The sequence below is a fragment of the Haemaphysalis longicornis genome, unplaced genomic scaffold (assembly GCF_048455015.1).
Source record: "Haemaphysalis longicornis isolate Haplotype H1 unplaced genomic scaffold, Haemaphysalis longicornis Haplotype H1 scaffold_5, whole genome shotgun sequence".
Taxonomy (NCBI): domain Eukaryota; kingdom Metazoa; phylum Arthropoda; class Arachnida; order Ixodida; family Ixodidae; genus Haemaphysalis; species Haemaphysalis longicornis.
This window is the reverse complement of record NW_027526385.1, coordinates 177,993,942-178,016,289: the sequence shown is the minus strand read 5'-3', so window position 1 is coordinate 178,016,289 and position 22,348 is coordinate 177,993,942. Positions and strand designations below refer to the sequence as shown.

General features: G+C 52.9%; 1 protein-coding gene across 1 annotated transcript in view; it reads right to left on the bottom strand.

Annotated features, from left to right (window-relative positions):
- LOC144140020 (monocarboxylate transporter 14-like) overlaps positions 1 to 22,348 on the bottom strand; it is a 77,478-nt gene that overhangs the window by 29,444 nt on the left and 25,686 nt on the right. The window contains exon 2 of the mRNA XM_077672233.1: positions 15,410 to 15,535. Within this exon, the coding sequence (XP_077528359.1) occupies positions 15,410 to 15,434 (25 nt within the window). The 5' untranslated portion in view covers positions 15,435 to 15,535. The remainder of the gene's footprint in view (positions 1 to 15,409; positions 15,536 to 22,348) is intronic.

Below are 22,348 nucleotides of genomic sequence, written 5' to 3'. Positions count from 1 at the left end.
CAGACCCCTTTATGTCAAACGAGGCAAGCGATCACTGATACTAGTTTTACGTGGTGGACTTACAAAGTACGCTTCGCTTCCTGGAAAATACACCGGATGAATCTCTTCTAATTTTCCAGTCCTACTTTTCAACTCAGTAATAAAATGTGTGGCAAATTTCGGCGCATTTGTGCAGCGTAAGGGAAACTTACTCTCATCACATCACTTGACGCTAGTACCCATAATCGGTTCAAAAACTTGGCGTTCTTCCAGAACCTTTCAAAAACCTTGTTGATGAATCAGCATAGAGTATTCCCTCATCAATCAGCCCCCTCACCCCGCTGCTCTTTCGGGACTTTCCATAACCCAAGTTGACCAATCAACGTCACTACCTCTTTGCTCGCCACCACCTTCCATCCAACTCAGCCGTTCAAAAGGCCATCTTCCTCAGCTGCACGTTTTAACCTCCTAACCAACCTATCAGCCAATCAGCGGCCAGTCATCTCCTTCGCGTGCTAACCTCCTCTCCGCATTTTCCTTTCTTGTGCTTCACAAAACTTCGGATCGACAATTTGTGATCACAAAATCATTCACCTAACCACGCTTCAGGTTAAAATTAGACACGAACTAAAGCTTACCCTTGTTGCCAGAGTTTTGGAACAAGCTTCAATTGGTTGCGCTGCCACGAAACCCAACGCGATCGCGTTCATCCCATACTATTTTATGCGTACACGCTGTATGTAAGAGTGACACATCCTCACGCCACCAGGGCACAACGGCATACCACGGTGGACGCGGAATCTTAAACCATGATTGGCCGCAAACGGCTTTGCTCAATGCACCAATCAGCGATGCCTGCTCTCATCCCACTTTGCCTGCTTGAGGAGTGGACGTATGGGGCGTACTTGGGTTAGTGTAAGATGGACATACTGTTATCTGAAGGAATTCTAGTCGCTACAGGCCCTACTCAATTATACCATCAGAAGCAGTAGTATTCGGCTTCAGAAACAGACCGTTACAGAACTGAGCTTCGTGAACATATAATGTGCGAGATTTAAAACGGGTATGACCTGATACTGAGATATGTATATTAATTTAGCATGTCAAAGTATGATAAACTCTGGGCGTTTTAAGTTTCTAAACGTCGTACGCGGAATCCTTCACTACACTCAAATTTTTCACGCATAGTAAGCGTGAAACACACTCCTTGGCGCCGTAAACTTGATTTTGAACACCACGTGACTCAAAATGCGCGTGGTTTTCTTCCATACAAGTGTGAAGCGAGTCGGCAAAACCCACAGTCGCTTTCTTTTACGCGTCATGCAAGATTGCATGCGTGTAAACCATAAAAATCATGCTAAGAAAAATCTCGCGCCAGCGGTCGCGCCTTTCAAAATCACGCATATACATACCCTGATACACATCCACAATGGAGCCGTGGGGCGCGCTGCTGCATGTTGCTGCGACTCGCGCTTTTTTAACACGAAAGTGTTTTATGCCAGGATCCACCAAGATCTGACTGACGTCATTACCGTCACGGAAATGACATCGCCAGAAAAACGCGGCTGCGCCAAGATTCGAGCCGGGTGTTCCGTCACCGCAACGGAAGGTGCCAGGTGCTTTACCGACTCCGCTACGAGCTTTTTCTTTGTCATAATTTCTTTTTTTTTACATTTTTACAAGTCAACTATGTAATAAAAAGCGCCTACCATGCTTTGGTTGGCGGAAACTACTAAAAACGTCAAATGATGTCACTTTTTGAAGTACTGGAAAGATTTGAGCGTCGGGTTTTTCCACTTTGTACAATTCACACGAATAGTTCACTTTTTCCCTGAAATATGCGCTCACGGTTTGCGCATTGACATCCGCATGACGCACCGCCATTCGGGAGCTCCAGATGCTATATAACCCTAAAAGCATAATCATATCATGCGGCACACCGTCTTCGTTTTTACACTGAGGAACCTGATTCCATGGGGTGTCACCGGATACTCCTTCTTTAGGGTTCTCATCAGGACGTCCCAAAATAAAATGGCGTCCAAACACTCTATAAACACATGTTCTGTAGTTTCAGGTTTTTGACAGGGGACGCACAAGTAGTTTCAAACAACAAAAAGACCTCGCTCTTCCATCCATGTTTTCACAGCAAGTGTGTTGATGCGCACTTTAAAAAAGAAGGTTTTCACGGAGGCTGGGATTACCATAGCTTTCACCCTGTACAAAGCATCCTGTCCTCGGCCTGCAGAGTACACTGCTCGGTACAGAGGCACAGGGAAAAGAATTTCTTTCAGATCTTTTTTCAGACCCATCCTGGAAACATGTGAGACATACTCAAAAGAAAACCACACAGAAAGGAATCTAACTGCGTCAACTACTTCTTTCAGATATCCTCTAATTGTAGGCCATTCCTCGTTGCACGAAGAAACGATGAACTTCGGTAAAGCATTGGCAGGTGCAACTTGGAAAAAACTACGCAAGAAAGGGCCGCTTCAATTCCTGATGAGCATAAAACGATTACCAGTCTGCCTTACGTATATATGCGATGGCCCGAGCCATCCCAGCTTCATTCTTCGAAAACGAGAACTTCGGCTGGTGCGTGTGGGTGATGGCTCGGGGTTCACGCTGCCGCGATACACGGGTTACCATAGTCCCACGGCGTGTGACAGCAGGCAGTGCTCGGCTGTGGTTAGCGCCGACCCCTCCCACCCCCCAGGATCCTCGCGGGCTTCACTGTTTGTGCGCAGCGACGTGCAGCACCCGGTGCTGGACACCAGTGCGGTGACAATGACTGTGCAGGAGTGTGTGGCAGTGACGCTACGGCTTGTGCCGGGTGGTGACGTGACTGTGTGCAGTGTGTACGTGCGCCCCAACCAACACTGGGACTCGAGCCTCCTGGATCGGCTGGTGTCCCTCTGCGCAGCCCGGCATCTCCTCTGTGGTGACTTCAACGCACATCACACTATGTGGGGAGATGGCCGGACTGACACACGCGGAGAACACCTGTGGGACACCATGCTGCACCTCAACCTGACTGTGCTGAACATCGGTGAGTGCACCTTTAGGCGAGGCAAAACCACTGCCACGATCATTGACCTCAGCCTGGTGTCAGCCGGGGTCGAGGCCACCTGGAGGCGGGAGCCCAGCACCTAGGGCTCAGACCACTACCCACTGCACATCGCATCAACCGGCAAGCCGGACAGGCGACCCACACGGCACCCACTGGGACCACTTCCGGCGCTGCTTTGCTGAGGAGGACCTGGGGGAGGGAGAGGAGCTGTTCGCGGGCCTGGTTCGCTGCGCCAAGCGAGCCACGCGGAGCTGCTCCATTGCCAAGGATGCCACCACGCCAGACCTAAAGCTGCTGCAGCTGCGAGCGGAGCGGAACCGGGCTAAGAGGAAGGCGCAGCGCACCGGAGCCAGGACTGACTGGACGGCATACCGCCGTGTGGACGCGGCCTGTTGATGGAACTCCAACCGCCTCAGCAGGCAGCGTTGGGACGAGCTATGCGTTAGCTCGGAGGCCGACCCACGCTGCCGCCGCCTCTGGGGCATTTTCCAGTCGGTCCTCAAGCCCCGTGGTAACCGCAACCCCCTGGCAGCCCTGGCCATCAGGAGGAGCGCCAGCTAAGAGGAGCTGGCCGAGCTCTTCGCGGAGCACTTCCTGCCGCCACACCAGGTAGCGACTGGGCAGGTGGTTGCAGCGCCGGAAGAGTCAGAGGGACGACATCCCCTCAATGACGCCCCCATCCCGGAGGCCGAACTCCGTGGTTCGCTGCGCTCCTGCAAGCGGAGGTCAGCACCAGGGGCCGACGGCCTCACCTACAAGATGCTGCGAAACCTGGACGAGGTGGGGTTCGCGAGGCTTCTGGCTGCCTACAACCGCATCTGGGCGACAGGGCGGCTGCCTCCCGATTGGCTGCTGACCATCCTGCGGCCCCTCCCCAAGCCAGGCCGTGGTTTTGGGGCAGTTACGGCCTACCGCCCCATTGCCCTCACCTCCTGTGGCTGCAAGCTGCTGGAGCGGGTGGCCCTGCGCAGGATGGAGGCCATCACGTCGGAGGAGGAGTTCATCCCGGAGCAGCTCACAGGCTTCCGGAGGCATAGGGCTGCGACGGACTCCATTGCCGACGTAGTGGCAGCACTCGAGCATGCCCGGGCCACCAGGCAGGTGGAAGCCCTGGTGCTGCTAGACGTCAAGGGTGCCTTCGACAACCTGCAGCGCCCTGCCATCTCCCTGGCCATGGAGGAGGCAGGTATCGCGGGCAAGCTGCGGGGTTTCGTCGAAGCGTTCTTGACGGGCCGCACGGCGAGGGTGCAGGTGGGCAGCGCCCTATCGGCGCCCCGGCCAGTGAACGTGGGCACCCCGCAGGGCTCACTCGTCAGCCCCTTCCTATTCAACCTGGTCATGGCGGCACTACCAGACTGCCTGCCGAGAGGAGGGGCACACAGGGTGTACATGTCTGTGTATGCCGACGACGTGGCCCTGTGGGTGCTGGGCCCCAAGGGGAGCTGCCGAAGCATCGTGCTGCAGCTGCAGGCGGCCCTGGATGTGGTGCGGGCCAAGCTGGTCAATGTTGGCCTGCAGCTGTCAGCAAGCAAGACAGAGGCGATGCTGATCCACCCGGATGCCCAGTCTCGTCGCAGGGCCAGGTGCCTGCACATCGATGGCGAGGAGCTCAGCTGGAAGTCCAGTGTGCGCTACCTGGGGCTCACACTGGACCTCTGCGTCAACTTCCGGCAGGCCACCAGGGAGCTCCGAGCCAGGGCACAGATGGCCACCACGGCCGTGCGAAAGATGGCTGCCCGGGACCGCGGCTGCTCGCAGCGAACGGCCCTGCTACTCTACAATGCTGCGGCTGTGGGTCTGCTCATGTACGGGCTACCATTGGTCACCCTGCCCAAGCCCAGCTGGCAGCAGCTGGAGGGCGACCACCGCAGGGGCGTCCGCACCTGCCTTGGCCTGCCTCAAGACTCCCAGTGAACGAAGACGCTGGCTGAATCGGGGGCATGGACGCTCCAAATGACAGCGGACCAGCGCGCCCTAGGCCTAATTGATCGGTTGCGGCGAGCTGAGGGAGGCAGCCCCCTGCTGCAGCGGCTTCGCACACACCGCCACTCGCGCATGGGGCGCATGTTGGCCCTGTACGAGGAGGTGGTGGCCCCCGTGGAAGCAGGCCCTCCCTCCAGCCGCCCCCCTGCACTGGAGGCCGAAGTGCACACGGACATTCCGGGCCTGCGTAGCAAGCGGCGGACGTCGCACTGCGGGCAGCTGCAGCTGGCTCGGAGCGTCGTGTGGGGCGACCTGGAGGACCGCACCCTGGTATACACGGATGGTTCTGTGCGGCCGCAGCAGAGTTCGGCCACGGCGGCGGCAGTGCTGGGGGAGGACACCAGGCAGGCGTGGCTGCACTACGCCGCATTATCCGCCACGGCCGAAATGGTGGGCGTCAGCCTTGGCCTGGACCTTCTACTGGAGCTGGAGCCACCCCCCGAGCGCTGGGCCCTGCTGTGTGATTCTCGAGTGGCCCTACTCCGGATCCAGGAGGGCGACCCGCGCTCCCTCCTGGTGCGGGCCTTGCGGGACAAGGTGGCACGGCTGGCCCAGCGGGGGACTCGCCTGCTGCTGCAGTGGGTGTCAGGCCACATTCGGCTGGAGGGCAATGAGAGGGCAGACGAACTGGCCGCCGACGCCCACGAGCTGCCCCCTTCGCCCACGCAGCTGCGGATGACGCCCGCCTGCTGATACAGCGACATGTACGGGCCCAGCACCCGGACCCGAGTTTGGCCGCTGGAGAGGCCCCACCACCCGTCCGGACCACACGGATGCCGAGACATCAACGCTCGGCTGTCCTGCGCCTACGCGTGGGGTGCGTGTGGACAGCCGAGCGAAAACACCGCCTAGCACTCATCAATGACCCGTCGTGTCAGCACTGCCGGGCGGCTGTCCAGACCCTGCCACATCTGGTCCTGGAGTGCCCCCAGTTTGTGGCAGGGAGGACCGAACTGTTGGCCGCCTTCGGGGGAGGGGCTCGGCCCCTCGAAGAATTTCTGTGGCCGCCAGGCAGTGCCAGAGAGCGGGACGGAGTCCATGAGGCCCTGGGGCCGTACCTGGATGCCTCAGGACTGCTCCCGGCTCTCCGCTTTCTCCCCACATAAACTAAACGGTGTGTGTGTGGGTGCTTCGTTTTTTTTTTTTTCTTGTGTTTTTTTTGTCTTCGTGTTTTAGTGTTTACCTTGCATATATTGTACATATATGTCCTATTAGACCTGTATATTTGTATAAATGTAACCTCTCCTTCTCTCTATCCTCCCTTCCCTGTACAACTGTTTTCCCCATTCCCCACACCCCCAACACCAGCAGGCGTTCCGGTGTCCACCCTTAGGTGAAACAAACTACGCCTGCTGGTGGTCTTTCCTTTCCTTGTTTACAATAAATTCATTAATTCATTCTGGTGCGTTCCCATGTTGAATTCCAAATAAAAACAGCAAAAATACGATGCAACTTATTCACATGAACACGGGAACAGTGAATAGCTTGCACCACGAACCACACTTCGCCAGAAAAAAACAGGTTGCAGACAGTGGCCCTTGCGAAACGGACAATGCACGCAGTGGTCGCACATTTGCGAAAGCGACGCGCCAGCAGGTTGTCGCTCGCAAAGCACACCCACAAGACAGCTCCGCAAATCATGCTCTTTCGCTGGAGCGGACCGTGAGTTGACCAAACGATTCGCTGGCAACCCGTTCGGTTTCGTTCGCATGGTTTGCGAGCGCGTATGCTTTCATTCGGGTTTACGCAGTGCTCCGCCGCGTGCAATCCAGTGTCTAATGTTCATAAGTCTGACGGTGCCATACCGACGAAATATAAATGGCGATGTGCAAGTTCATATCGATGCAGAATAAACAATCAACTGATCCTGTGAAGGCACGTCTCACTTTCGTGTTTTACCGATTCCTATGAAAGAGGGATCAACCACATCTTTTCTTTATTTTGTCATGAGATGAGATTGAAAGGTGGCGCTCGCTGCAGCGATTTCGACGGGAAAACAGAGTTAGAGCCGTTGGAGGCATCGGGTGAGGCAGGCGCTTTGTGTCGTTCATTTCTGCCATTTAAGTGTGTACTGTGCGGAGTGTTCGCTTTCTTGTGGCATAAAGCGACGAAGAAGGAACAACCTGATGAGTGATTTGACTGACTGGGCGGCGTGGTGTGCCGCGCGGTAGGTGCGAGAACACAGGATGTCGACTGCTGGGAGTTCTCGCGCGACACGGCACCGTTTACTACGAACTGCACCTTTCCGGCCGGATGGCACGGTCGCTTGAAATATTCAGGTAACAAATAATTTCCTAACGTCTTTGCTTATTATATATTGTAGAACTATTTTCCGAATGACGACGTTTATTGCGTAGATCTTCGTATTTACTGGGAACTTCGCTTTAGTTAGTGTCAGGCCTAGTACTCTATGTAACTTCTGTTTGACACGGATCACGCATTCAACCGGGAAAGATGTGATTAAGAAGGAATAATTGCGTTTCTCGTTGTTGTGGCTAGGAGCCGTTTCTCTCGTTCGCCGGCCGATTTCCGTCGGTCTCGGCCTCTGGCGCTCGGCATCTTTGCTCGTTTTGCGGTAAACCTATAGCGGCCGCGCTCGCGGTTCGCGTCGGTGGCCATTCTCGAACGAGGAGCCGCATTACCATCAGTGCATCAAGATTTCATCTGGAGCCTATTTTATATTTATGTCTTTCTTTCTCGGGTTTCTTTATTTGGAAGCATTTCTGTAAGATATTGCGAATAAACGTTTTACTCAAATTTGAAATTTTTTTAAATTTCCTGTTCTGTGTTGTTCCTCAACTTTGACTCAAAATCTCAACCTTCGCAGCAATCCTCACCAGACTGCCTCACTTAATTTTCTTCGCAAACGTATGCATGGGTATAGGTGCCGAAAGAATGCACATCACAGGCCTAATTGCATGGGATTCGCAAGGTGCACTTGTTCAAGATGCTTCATGAACGTTTGTTTTGCACTGCCTTCAACGGCGCTTGGGTTTATCACAACCGAAATTAAGCGGCAATGCTAGACCCCCTCATCCTGCAAACACTACTAAGTTTGGGGCCGTGTAGAACGAAGAATTAACGCCGTAATCGCGACGTGAGGCTTGTCGATCCGTGACAGGTGACCTTCTTAAGGCTTAGTGAAGGTGAAAAAGAGGACTTGTCCTTACCTGCTGCGGCATTCTCCAGCTGTCTATAAGACGCCTCTCTGACCGTCATAAATCATTTCAAAGGAGAGCTGAAATAATGTAATCTTTGTATTTACTTGCTTGATGGGTGCTGCAATCTACCCAGACCGTAATTACGGCGCAGCAACTATTGTCTTCTTTCAGCTTTCTTTCTTATAGATTTCTGACGGTCAGAGAGGCGTCTTATACACAGCTGCAGAATACCGCAGCAGGTAAGGACAAGTCCTCTTTTTCACCTTCACTAAGCCTTAAGAAGGTCGCCAGTCACGGATGGCAAGCGTGAGCGCTTAGCGTAATCATTCATCACACCTAAAACAAGCGTGCAAAAAATATCTTGTACACACGCTTCAAAAGTGTTACGCATCCCGCAAGTCATGTTTAGAAAGAATGATTTTTTAAGCGTTCCGACGTGTCTTTCCTCGGCTCCGTGTTTCGACGCGATTTATCGCAGTTTCTACGTTCCCAGCTATTTCCCGTAGTGTCAGCGATAACCTCCAGTTCCTGGCGCCGTCGAGGGCTACTACCTGCCCCGGGAATGTCCCCGAAGGCAAGCATCACAACCGCATCGCCTCTAAGCAGCGGCTAGGCCTAACCTCCTGTTCGGGCGGTGGGTGCCGTTCCGCGCAAGGCCTTCTTGGGTCCCGCAAGCAGGCGCTACTTCAAGACCAGCTGCTTAAGCAAATGGAGCCGGCGTCTCAAGTGGTGTCCAACGTCGCCCTTCAAACATCGACGCCTCTGACACCCCAGGGCGACGACAGCTGCCCCATGGATGCTAGCACCGACCCTCCTGTGCCGCAAGAGCCCAGTAATGTCACTGGCAAGTCTGCTGAACCCCCCGACAAACGCCTTTGCACCGAGTCTTCAACCTTAGTGCCGCGTCAGTCTGAGGACGCTAATGTCCCGATGGACCTTCCAGCAGGCAACCGTATTCACTCTGACGGTAAGGTGCCCTGCCGTCTGAATCCCACTGGCCTCCCATCAAGCAGTAAAGATGCTCAACCAGCTTCCTTCAAGGTAGCCATCAAACCGAAGCAGAATTTCAACATCCGCCAAATCACGACGAAAGCTCTCCTACAGACGCTATCAGCATGTCTGCATCCTCAAAGTCATAATGGCTACACTTTCCACCGAGATACCAACTCAATTTCTGTGTGGGTAGTGTCATTAGAGGCAGTTCACAAGCTTTACAGCCTCACTTATATACCCATCTCCCCCGGAGTTCACCTGCCGGTACAAGCTTACCTCCTAGGGGGTACTCAAGTCCGCCGTTATGTTGTCTCGGGCGTCGATGCCGGTGAGCCCTCCGACGTGCTCCGGGACACCATCCGCTGCGAGACGCACCAAGTGCTCCTAGCCCGGTATCTTGGCAGTCACCGTACATGCCTCGTGACTGTTCTTGGTCCTCCGGAACCACCGGTGCGATTCATATACAATGGATGCATCCTTCGCCCTCGGCCTTACAAGACGAGACCAGTATTTTGTTACCAATGCTTACAACAGGGTCACATGCGCATCTCTTGCCCAAATCCACCTCCTGCTGAAACCTCGGCGACTCCGAACGCGACTGCTGGAAATGAAAATGCCCCTAAATTTCGTTGTGGGCTGTGCAAGTCTGATGATCACGATATCACAGACAGGAAGTGCCCGACGAAGCTTAACGCCAAGCCACGTGCGCGTGTGAAGAGCTCCCCGAGATCCCAGGTTGATCAACGGCTCCCGCTTTCAAACCGGTACGAACTCCTAGCTTCGAATGACGACGACGATATTGCAGATCACGTACCAGAACCGGTCTCTGCCACACCACCTATGAATTCAGTTTCATACAGCCAGGTGGTGCGACTGCGTCGACCTCGTCAGCGATCCCGTCTTCAAGAGACCGACCAGAATTCCCCGGCCCTAGAAGAGGTAGATCTTCGCCTCCAGGCACTACAAACAGAGCTTGCGAATTTGACTGCTCGTCGTGCCCAGTTGCTGGCACAGAGACGCTTAAAGCGTGCTGCTGCAAAAGAGAGCTCATGTGAAGCTATACCTCCGCTGTCAACATCTCCCTTGCCTCTACCTCCTCCGGCATCATTACCAGCAGCAACCTCGATTTCGTCAGCACCCGACGCTCGCTCCATTCTTAACTACGTGGTGCAGTAGCTGCACATATTAACCACGACTCTTGCAGCATGCCTCCGCTAAATTATGCACCTGCTGTACCTGCAACGACACGCAAGGACACTATCCTACAATGGAACTGTCGGGGCCTGCCCCAAAAAGTTGGTGAACTTAAGGAACGCCTTCGCCTAGGCTCACTTCGTGCATGGGCGCTACTGCTTCAGGAAGCGAATGGCCTACCCCGTATCCCCTTTTTTACCGGCTATGCGTCTCCAACAATGATTGACCACCGTAACGCCCCACCAACGCCACGGGGTAAAGCGGTGGTATATGTCCTCACGCGCCTTCCCCAGCAAGCCATTGATCTTCAAAGCTGGTGCTCCCCGTGGCAAGAAACTGTTGCGGTGAAAGTTCAACTAAGTCCCTGTGCAGTGATCCTCGTATCCTGCTATGTGCGTCCTCACAGTGGTCATGCCCCGCGGGCTCGGTTTGGGTGGATTTCGCATATACGAGCACAACATCCCGGTTGTCCCATCCTCATCGGCGGTGACTTTAATGCTCCGCACCCAGCCTGGGGCTATAACATGGCGAGTGCGCGAGGTTCAGATCTCCTCAAGATCATGGAGAATGCGCGCTTCACTCTACTTAATGACACGACCCAGTCAACTCGCCGCTCCACGTCTACTCGTATGCCTCCACATTCCCCAGACCTAGCTTGGTGGCTTGGTCCAACGGCCGTTACTTGGCGGCGGGAGCCAGACTGCTGGGGTATAGCGACCATCATCCCATTTACCTCGATATTCCATCTTCGCCCTCTCGTCGCCTACGTCGTAAATGCCATATTATCAAGTGGGACGAGTTTCGGACGTCGATTAGGCAGATATCAGCATTCAAAGAGGACCCTTTATCATCCATACAAAAGGCTCTTGAAGATTCTACAACTGTAAACTGGGTGGACGAGAGCCGCCCTAACCCTGATTTGCGCCTCCTTCAGCTGTGGGCGCAGCGCCGCCAGGCAGAAGTGTCTGCTTGTCGCAATCCCAACTCTCCGACTTGCCAAATCCGCCTTAAACAGCTCACAGCCGCGGCTCGTCGCCATGAACGCCGGCTGTCCCGCCAGCGCTGGCTTGACATGTGCGCTTCGTTAGGGCCTCAGTCTGGACTACGCTCCATATGGCGCATATTTCATTCTTTGGAGCGATCACCACGATCCCCAGATCCTGCTGCGTCAGCGTTCCTCACGTCCAACCAGACTTCTTTGCAATTTGCAGATACGCTGGCCCATACTTTATACCCCGATTTTGACTTGGACCCAGCCATCATGCCCCCTCCGTTCACTCTTCCTTCCGGTGCTGGTACGCCGCCATCGGAAGCAGCAACCGAGGGCATACTCTCACCATTTACAATTGCGGAACTAACCGCGGCCATTGACACGGCGGCACTCCGCAAAGCTCCTGGCCCCGACAGAGTAACATTTGAATCTTTCAAGAACCTGGACCATTCTTCTCTGGAGGGACTCCTAGAGGCGTACAACCGGGTTTGGCTCACGTGTACAATCCCCCCGGCCTGGCTTCAAGCGGATGTTATCACTATTCCGAAACCCGGTAAACCGAGTACAGACATCCGCAACCTCAGACCAATAGCGCTTACGGCAACCATTTGGAAGCTGTTGGAACGGATGATTGCCACACGCCTTCAGTGGTGGCTCGACGAGCACCATCTATACCACCCATGCCAAATTGGATTTCGCCCCCACCTTGGTGCAGAGGATGGTCTGGGCCACCTCTCCGATATGATCCTTATTGGCGGCCGATCCCACCGTGTTCGCTCTGTGCTGGGCATGGACGTTCACAAAGCGTACGACCACCTTGGCCACGCTGCCGTCATTGCGGTACTTCATCTCCTTCACCTGCCATCCCGCCTATGTGGTTTCATTTCCTACTACCTACGAAACCGCACCTTCTCCATACGTCTCAACGGATCTCCCATAGGTTCCTTCCAGCCCCGCCGTGGTGTGCCTCAGGGATCTGTCTTGGCCCCCTTGCTTTTTAACATGGCCATGATACCTCTTGCCTGGCGACTTGGTGCTGTTCCACACATCTATAGTATCATCTATGCAGACGACATCACGGTATGGTCTGTTCACCAGGACCTTCACGTCCAAAGTGTCCGCCTGCAACAAGCTCTAGATGAAACCAATTCTTGGTGCAGGTATCTTGGCCTCACGCTTTCGCCTAACAAAACAGCCCTTCTCACCGTGGCCAACGCATGGGGCCATCGGCGGTTGGCAACCTCCCCGATCCGTCTTTCGGTTCAAGGCACGCCTATACCGACAGCATCTACCCTGCGGGTGTTGGGCTTGGATATTACGGCCACCGGTTCTGCAAAACCTTGGATTCGTTCTGCAAAGCATCAAGCTTCACAATCGCTACATCTATTTCGTCGCATGTCTCAAAAAGCCGGCGGTGCGGCCTCCAAGATGGCCCGCATGCTTGTACGAGCCATTCTTCAGCCTCGCATAGTTTATCAAGCGCAATTCCACTTTCTTACAAAGTCAGACTGGGCACTACTCGAATCAATAAACAATTCGGCTATGCGAGCTATAACTGGTCTTCCAGCCCTCACCCCCGTCCCTATTCTGCAACAGGAAGCGCAGCTCAACACGTTTGATGAGCTAGTACATCAGCGTCGACAAGCCCGCCTCCAAAAACAAGCCCTTGACCCTGATTCCGCCGCTCTTGCAGCGTACATGACCGGTTCACCAGCCCCACCACTATCAAACACCAATATACGGCCCCCATGGAAATTCCACCAATTAACGGATACACGACCTGTTGCCCGTATTCATCCCCGGACAGTTGGTGCTCCGATTCCGCCTTCTATGGAGATTGGTAGCCCCTCGTCTACGCTGATGTTTGTCGACGCCAGTGCTTCCGATACCTTACTTCATACGGCTCTACTCTGCCCGACTGTGGCTCCCGATCCAGTGACCTGCACTTACATAACAACGGAGAAGTGGCCGTCAACGCAGGCAGAACTCCTTGCAGTGCGGGATGCTCTGCTACACACATCGTTGCTAATCAACCACGCTTCACCACAGTGTACAATTTACACTGATTCGTCGGCAGCTGTTCGAGAGCTTCGTAAAACTCTCACGTCCAACGAACTTCTTCTAGAAATCCAGGACATAATGGACACTTACCCGTGTCGTGTGCGCGTGTCATGGCGCCAACGGAATAGCCACCCCGCAATGCAGGCTGCAGATGCCGGAACACACCCCGTGCGTGTGCAATATCCAGCTCCTCTTGCACCTTCGTCAAACGGTGTTCGCCTTGCCAGTGCAAAAGAACGTCTACGGCGCACCGCGCGCGCTCTCATACCCCCGTGCGGTACAGATCTCCCTGGCGGGTTGTCTCGCCAAGATGAGGTCCTGCTCAGACGTCTTCGCCTGGGAGTCTCCCTCACGCCAGCTGTGACGAGGTCCTGGCCTCCTCAATACCATGCCCCGTTCAACTCCACCTGCCCCTTTTGCCCCGCTCCAGTTGACCAGGCTACAGCAGAGCACCTGGTGTGGAGTTGCCCTGCTCTGCGAAGCCTACGCGCTGTGCACATCGCCACCTGCGGCCCGCGCCCCGGACGTCCGCCAGACTTCATGGCGTGGATACAAGGACCACATCATGGCCCCCTGCTCCGATTCCTTCGGGAATCCGGCGTGTATCTGTACATTTAGTTTCCCTTTATGCTGATTAGCAAACTTCCGCAATAAAAAAAAAAAGAAAATCGTCGAAACTCATGCTTGTTAAGCGTAAAAAAATTTAGAGTGTACGGCCAGGTTGCGACTATGAAGTGTCCCGCTAGCGGTTTTAGAACTTTCGCTGTAGGGCCTTAAAACCGTTACCACTTTTCCGACAGTACCGCGATATACACAGCGAAAACAATGAGCGTTCGTACAGCCAAATAAGCCGGTGTTTCATAAAAATAAACTTCTACCCTTTCCAAGTCCCGCGAATTGCCTTTTTGGGGCAGAGAAAAAGAATAGAGAAAGCAGGGAATGACGTATACCGCATTTTCGTGCGTATGACCCACCCCTGCATATAATCCTCACCCCCCCCCCCCCTACCAGCCCGTCGAAAGGAACCCCTGTGTAGATGCGACGCATAGGCGGAGCGGCGAAGGGACCGCGTTTTATAGCGCGCATAACGTTGAGGGGACTGCGTAAGCCGGTCCCAGTCGATGACGACGTTGGCGTACTTGTAAAGCGGCGTGGACTCTAGGTGTTTGAGCCAAGCGTGGATGTTGCTTCGCCGGAGAACGGCACACCGGTTATATGCGCAGCGCGCCCGAAGGAGAGGAAACCGCGGAAGAGAGAGTACTGCACATGCGCCGGCCCCAGCGCATCTGCCGCGGCTATGACGCAACACAATCCAACACAATCAACTTTAATCCAATCCAATCCAAATCCAATCCAATCCAAGCCAATCCAATCAAATCCAATCCAATCCAATCCAATGCCCCTCGCGAGAGAGTGTTCGCTATCGGAGAGGAGAGGGGGTTAGCGGCGGAGAGCGCAGCTGGCGCGGCGAGGAGAATGGGGGAGGGGCGGACAACGCCGACGACGACGCCGGAGGGACAAGGCGAGTGAATCAGATGCTCTGCATCTTAAAAATCCTCGCACACACATTTGGTACAGGAAAGGCTGCACCAAAGCTACTGCCCAAGCAACACATCGTGTACTATGTAGACAGAAAAAGCGCACTGTATTTATCAAGTACAATACACTGAGTGCGAGGCGAAAGTCCCAATTCACTAATAAAATTTAGTTGTAAGAGTGCGCTCGTCCTTATTTTTTCTTCCTTGTCCTTGTATGTTTTGCGCAATCGCTGCCATGGAAGGCTTAGTCAGTGTTACTGCGTATGGCCTTCACGGCACAACGCGCATTGCCGTGAAGCTGCAGTAAAGAAAATACATTTTCTCTTTTTTTGGTCGGGGTTATACGAGCGAAAATACGGTACGTCACGAGTATATTCTCCAAATAGCAGCAGAAAAAAAAACGTCCATGGCTAGCTTAGAGAATATGAAAGGCCACTCATACCAGTAGAGATGTTAGGGCTCGACATGGTCGCAGGTGACTCGGAACGATGCCGGCAGGACTCAGGGGACCGCACTCATTGCTGAACATTCCGCACGGCAGATAGGGCAGCGAACTATTCCGGCGCACCTGTGACACAGGAACATAAAGGCATGGCGCTTCGGTGATAAAATGCAGTTAAAATAAATAAGCATTGAACCACGCCTTCCGAAATGCCGCCGTCCCGCAAAAATCGCACGCAAAAAAATACGAGAATTCCACAAGTTGCAATGAGGCCATTTCCTGCGCTCGATGAGGTAGGGCAAAAATACAAAATTGGCCGCAATCCCGGAGCGTGTTTCCAAACGCTTCGCTCCACAGAGCACGCACGTGACTTGTGTGATGTTATTGTGCGCGCTATTCTTTTAAGCGCCTGGTAAAACGAGCCCACCATTCGGGCTTTGTAGCCTCGTAGTAGAGCACTGAGTATTGGCGCTGACGGCTTGGGTTTGAGCCACAGCAGGGCTTCTTCTTAGTTTTTTTTTTTTTTCATTGGCTACTTTTTTCTGATTTATTTTTTTACGAACCTCAAAACTACGCGTTGTTTTTGTTAGTAATGATGATTTGGTACGTTTTAGATCGCTTTAGGCTTGGGGCGCAGCCAATGACCACGTTTAATTATCGTTCTTCATCTTGCGAACAGACATACGTCACGTGGGTGCGCTGTGCAGCGAAGCGTTTAGAAACGCGCGTCCCCCCCCCGGAATCCCAGGCGTGTGACTATTGAAGGACTCTGCTATAGGTTTTCTACTCGTGAAAATGTCTCGCATGTACGCCCCAATCGAGCCTGTTTCAGACGCCACAGCTGAGTGGAATGAAATCAATCGTTATATTTTGAGAGAGAGCGGATAGACTTCATTATTTACGTCGGCCGGTTTGCTGCATATGCAGTATGATAGTGGTTTCAGGAGTGTGTTGCTTTTGTTGCTGTTGTTGATGATGATTATTGTGGTGATGATGCTGTCACAGATGTTAACGCGTAGCAGCCAGGGGATACGACTAGGGACAGTTAGAAGTCGACATGTAAGTTGCGCAAAAATTTGAGCGGCGTAAAACAACATATATTTTTCGTTTTTATTCTGAAAATATATCAAAAATAGAAAAAAGAGGATTCCGCACCGATCTATAAAACGCTCGACACACTTCTTAGAGCTAAAGCCTTAGATGTCTCACCAAACTCAAGAAGTGACCGTATAGTTGCTGGCTACTCCACGAACAAAACCAAATTAGGTGTCTGTAAAAAGAAAATAACCAAACAAAATACACATACAAACTTTTTAGCTTCGAATGGAATTTAAACCCTGGTCGCTAAAGCAGCAGCCAAGCGTGGAAACTACAGCCCTAACCGTGTACCGTGCCAGGATGAAACAACAATGGACTGGACCTTTTAAAGCAGGCCGTGTCTAGAGTGCCGTCCGACGGTATTATAAGCAATCCACTATATCGACGTCCACCAGTGTTTTCTAACAAAATAGCCGCGGCTGGCACTACATCGCTCTAGATAACGCAAAGCAAGCAAACCTAAACTAAGCATAGCATAGCATGACCTAACGCACACAAGGAAAGCATTTAAAACACTCAAACTACCCCAAGCCATAAAAATTATACTTTAGGTAAAGATGAAAAAAAAAACAATTAAGGCAAAAGCCGGTCTCGAACCACCACCTTTGGGATCAAGAAGCTAAGCCGGATCCTCTATACCACGCCAGGCGCTTCGGCCGGTGCTAGCTTAGTCTTAAATATTAGAATGTCGTCGGACGGCACACTAGCAATGCCTGCAGCCATCAGCTAGAGTGCCGTCCGACGGCACTCTAGCTGATGGCTGCAGGCATGGCTAGTGTAGACACGTCCTTAAAGCAAAGCTTTCTACCTCTACCACCCAACGATTCCTTCGTGGCGTGCGGGACAAACTCCGAACGCGGATGGGGGGATGGGGGGAGCACAGTGTAGGTGGCGCGGCGATAGGGTGCTATTACCCAGCGTCCTTCGCGCCCAGCTGCCTGCTCGCCCCGCGGGCGCGTTGGAGGGGTGGCGTCGTCGTCGTCTGCTTTAGCGACGGTTGTTTTTGACCTGTTTTGGCTTGCTTCGCATCCATTGAGCGCTTCCTTCGCACGGCTTGATTAACTTGTTCGACAGCACCTCCTGGGCAACCCGGACTCGACGGTATTAAGTGGTCGTACGGTAAAGATACGTTAAAGGAGCCATGAAGACAAAATACAACTTGGGTTTATTAGAAAGACTGCTTAGTCCCGATAACAATGATACCAATATCATCGCAATCTTCGAAAAAATAACGGAGATATTAAAGAAAACGTTTGAAGCAGCCGCGACCCCCTAGCCAATTTCCCGCAACTTTTCTATGACGTCACGGAACCTTGTTTGTGCGATTGGCGGCGGCCTAACTGAACTGTCACGACGACACATGACTGGACGTCCGTAATGGGGCCTCTAGTTTCATTTCACCGCATCACTGAATGCTAGCGTGCAGTTAACGCATTGAAAATTATGTTTTATTGTTGGCCCGTATGACGTCATTCTTGCTCATAACACGTCACTGTTGCGCAAAATTTGAAAGTTTTTAAATACGTCTTGCTTTTTTTCGTTAAAAAAACATCTTTTGTGGCTGTAATGGAGCTGAGTGAGATACTGAATCCTAGTTCTTTCAAATTAAACGAAGTTGTATTTTCTCTTCATGGCTCCTTTAAGGATTGCTTTGCAGGGCGGGAAAATAAAATGTAGAGACCACCTAGAGACATCTGGCCGCCCAACAAGCGCTACCTTTTGCGCACTGCTTGCCACGAATGGCACTCCGTTTTCTAAACTGGTGAATACCAATTCGGTTGTGTTTTGACAAGTATTACAAAAGACGAAAGGAGCAACTGGATCTGATAAATAGCGATTATACAAGTTCCCTCAGCTTTCTCGCTATTATCAAACTTACTAAAGTAACTAGTTTAAATCGGTATAAATGGGAATCACTAAGCTCACATGCCGAATCTTTTCGGTGTCTGCGCTTGTGTCGTGCGGTGGTGTAGCCCCTAGCTAGCACATCAGGATGGCTAGGTTCGGCTGTCTCACCCTTCGAAAGACGCCCCTCTTCGTTTTCTGCCGACGCACGGATGGGCTATAGCGGCGGAGTCGTCCGCCGCTCTCGCCCGGCCGTGGCAGACGCTCCTGAATTCGGGACGCCGCCCCCGCGGATTCCAGGTAACAGCTGGCAGAATCTCTGGTTTCACTCTTTCTAGAGCGTGTGTGGATTCAAGTGACGTCTTGTGGGCAATTGTAGCTTTCGTTTAAAGCTTTGCTTTCCGACAACCTTCACAGCGTGGATTGGAGCCAATTTTCCTTCGTGCGGGCGCCCTTTAGTGGCGCCCGCACGAACCTCACTTGAAGGATCACGGCCGGGCTTGAGGAGCGGCGGGCGCGCACTTTCATACGGCCTGCGCACCCAACAAGGAAACCATACAGCAGATTATTGACAGAGTGAGGGCGCTTCGAACCAACCCTCTACCCTCCCAACCCTCTTTTTTCTTAGTCGACGGACGCATCGCCTCTGGCCGAGCGAGCCGACACCGCTTGCCGCACGTGTTTTGGATCTGCCGCGGAATATCACCGGTACCAATGAATGCCTTCGCTACTATATCTCACCAAAAAGAAGACTCGTTGTGCAATTCAGTTGCATGATTAAGGGTTTCAGCTGTATGTTTTTGACAGTGCGCTCGCTGCCAGCGGTCCGCTCAGCCCGAGCGGAGCATGAGCAGCAGAAACACGTTTAGTTAAGCGATAACCGTATCTCCCTCGGCGGGAAATCATTCGCGTCACTGGTCGTGCCCTGTGCGCGTGCAAACCAAGGCATCATCCGAAATGAAAAAAAAAACATATTTCAGTCACGGAAAATGCCGCGTTTATTGCCTGCCTCACCATTTTCATATAATACAGTCGCTGATAAGATATGAAGGCCTCGCATATTTTTCTTCATGTGCCCCGAGTTAAAATGTTTCTTTCAATTTTTTGATTAGGCACTTCCGAGTGATAATGTTAGGCTGTTTGTTCCTATCAGACCGAAAATTCAGAAGGGGGGAAGGAGTTGCCTATTTTAATGGCGCAAATGTAAATTTACACGGGCAGGTATCACGTGTAGCCACGGCAGGGCTAGAGCTGTGGCAAAAGCGCACGCGCCGCCGCTCTACCCCGCCCGTGCTGTAGGTCAACCGGCGAGGGTTGGTCCGCAGCGCCACGAACTAGCGGCGGTGAAAGGTGGGAACTATACCCGAAGCGCAGGCCGTATGAAAGTGCGCGCCCGCCGCTCCTCAAGCCCGGCCGTGGAAGGATTATGGAGGAACACGCCCCCTTTCCTTTCCGCCTGCAGCCCGGCGTAGTTTACGAAGCCGCCTCAGGTGACACGCATGGTTGTTTTAGTGGCAGAAAAATTTCTCGGTGGCAGCCCTAGCGCCTACCTGTCGGCCGTTTCCAAGTGCTTTAAAAGGGCCATGTAGACGAGTTTGATTAATTCGAAAGATTGCCTCGTTAGAATCATACTGCCACCACTTTTAACGCAAACTTTGCCCAAATGAGCTATATGATTAGGAAAAAAAGGAAATGGTCGCGCAACCAACTAGCTCATTTTTCGCAAAAGAACCTATGGCGTCATATATGCCCAGCTGTGCGATTGCCTGAGGCCGGCAAAAGCAGACGCAAATTAGGCAGGGCTTATAAGCTTGCCGAACGAGCTATTTGCGCTTAAATGTAATGCATTATGCGTATTCATTTTACGGGAGTAAAAATGGCGGGGTAAACAATTAAAGTTACGAGAGTACCCGAAAACATAGAAGCACCTATGCGCACTGCTGTTGGTACTATACTCGGTTACAACTCAAGAACGGCACCACCTCATGTAGTGTATCACTCCGCCAAAGCGCCGGACCCTTGACGTCAGTGCGCGCGCGTTTTGAAAGGGGTTTGCTATGAATGCGTGATATCGTCTGCCTTGTCTCACGCAGTTTGTTTGTCGTCCCTGGAGTCGTTTATAAGCATATCAAGTCCAAAAAATCGCGGGAACGGCTCACGCCATGTTCAAAATATTCCAAGTAACGCCCTACTCGCGCCGCTCGGAGAAACATCCGGCTGCGGTGATAAGGCACAGCGGGACTTTCCGGTGCCGTTCTTAAGTTGTCACCGAGTATAGGCGCACTATTCTTCTTTTAGCTGCACAGCAGTCCGCCGCTTGAGGTTGTCTCACACGACACTGGCCGATTAGCGCAAGCGACCTTGTCTTACGTGACACTGTTTGTCAAGCAAACCCCGTGTATCGCGAAACGATTACTTTCTACCGTAACAAAAAAAGCCAGGTGCAAATACGTCAAAAACAAAGGAATGGCGGACAACGGTCCGCGGCTGACTATGGTAGCACCATCTGGGAGGACTGGCGGTAAGCAAGGTGCAGAGCCACTGCCGGGCTTGTGCGGGGCGCGCGCTCGCGCTCGCGCCGCCGCTCTAGCCCGGCCGTTGCAGAGCCTAATGACGCACTGGAAGTTCGTTCGAGTACCCGCCTTCATGACTTCATAAAATACGTCCCGAAAATACACGATTTGGCGGCAGAATCACAATTTTAACCAAAATTGATTAGTTTACCAGTGAATACGGCATCGTTTGCTGCCAAACAAGCGCTGGGGGCACTATAAAACACGAAATCTTTCGAACGAAAGAAGCTTGTATTTTGTCTGCATGTCCCCTTTAAGCGAAGCGAAGTGGAGTGGCAAACCGACAATAAACGTCTGCCAGTAATCACCACTGTGAAGTTGTGTGGCATACCCACCGCGGTGGCTCAGTGGCTAAGGCGTTGTGCAGCTGAGCACGAGGACGCGGGTTCGATTCCTGGCCGCGGCGGCCGCTTTTCTGATGGAGGCGAAAAACAAAAACGCCCGTGTGTACGAGATTTCGGCGCACGTTAAAGGGGTGCTGACAAAAAAATTTGAAGGCGAGATAACTGCGGAGATAGATTGGCATGAACACACATACATCATCTGCAAAATATCAGCGTAGAACATATTTAAAAATTACGCCCACCTCCCCTCGCGGGAACCCTGGTGTGATGCGACGCGGGGGGGGGGGGGGGGGGGGTGGTGTTCAAGCGCATTCGGAGAGCAACCGTCGACCGAAAGGCCGCCGGAGAGCGGCACACCGGTTATATGCGCAGCGTGCCCGAAGGAGAGGAGACCGCAGAGAGAGAGAGTGCCGCGGCTATGACGCAACACAATCCACTTTAATCCAATCCAAATCCAAGCCAAGCCAAGCCAAGCCAAGCAAATAGAATCCAATCCAATGCCCCTCGCGAGAGAGTGTTCGTTATCGGAGAGGAGAGGAGGAGAGTGGCTGCGGACAACAACGGACGCACGCATGAAGGACAGGGCCGCCGACAAGAGATGCTCTCAGCGTCGTATCTAAAATCAATTTTAAATTGTGCGAAACGCAACCGAGCAGCCAGCGGAGAACCTCACGCAATCAAGATATCTTGGATATTTTGTAAATGAACAACATCCAAACACGTCACGAGTTTGGTTTGGCCGCTTCCGCATTGCCGGTGTTTTCCGCCGGCTCGCCGTCCAATCGGAGGTCGGAGCTTCTGCTCTCGAGCAACGAACGACCCGATCGCTGGCGGCGGAGGCGCCGTTATTTCGTTGGCTCATCGGGCAGCTGGCCGCGACCTAAGTTCTACAGCAATTCCAGGCACTCTATTTTTATTGCTTTTTAATACACTGGACGCTAAAACGCGCCGGGGACACGAAAAGCGCACTGAGCGAGCCGCATGGTCGCTGTGCAGGCGGCGGCCGCGGCCCCGAAGTGGCGCAGGTAGCTCGAGCGATAGCTTGTTACCGCTGCACCAAATTGGTCCCAGGTCCCTAC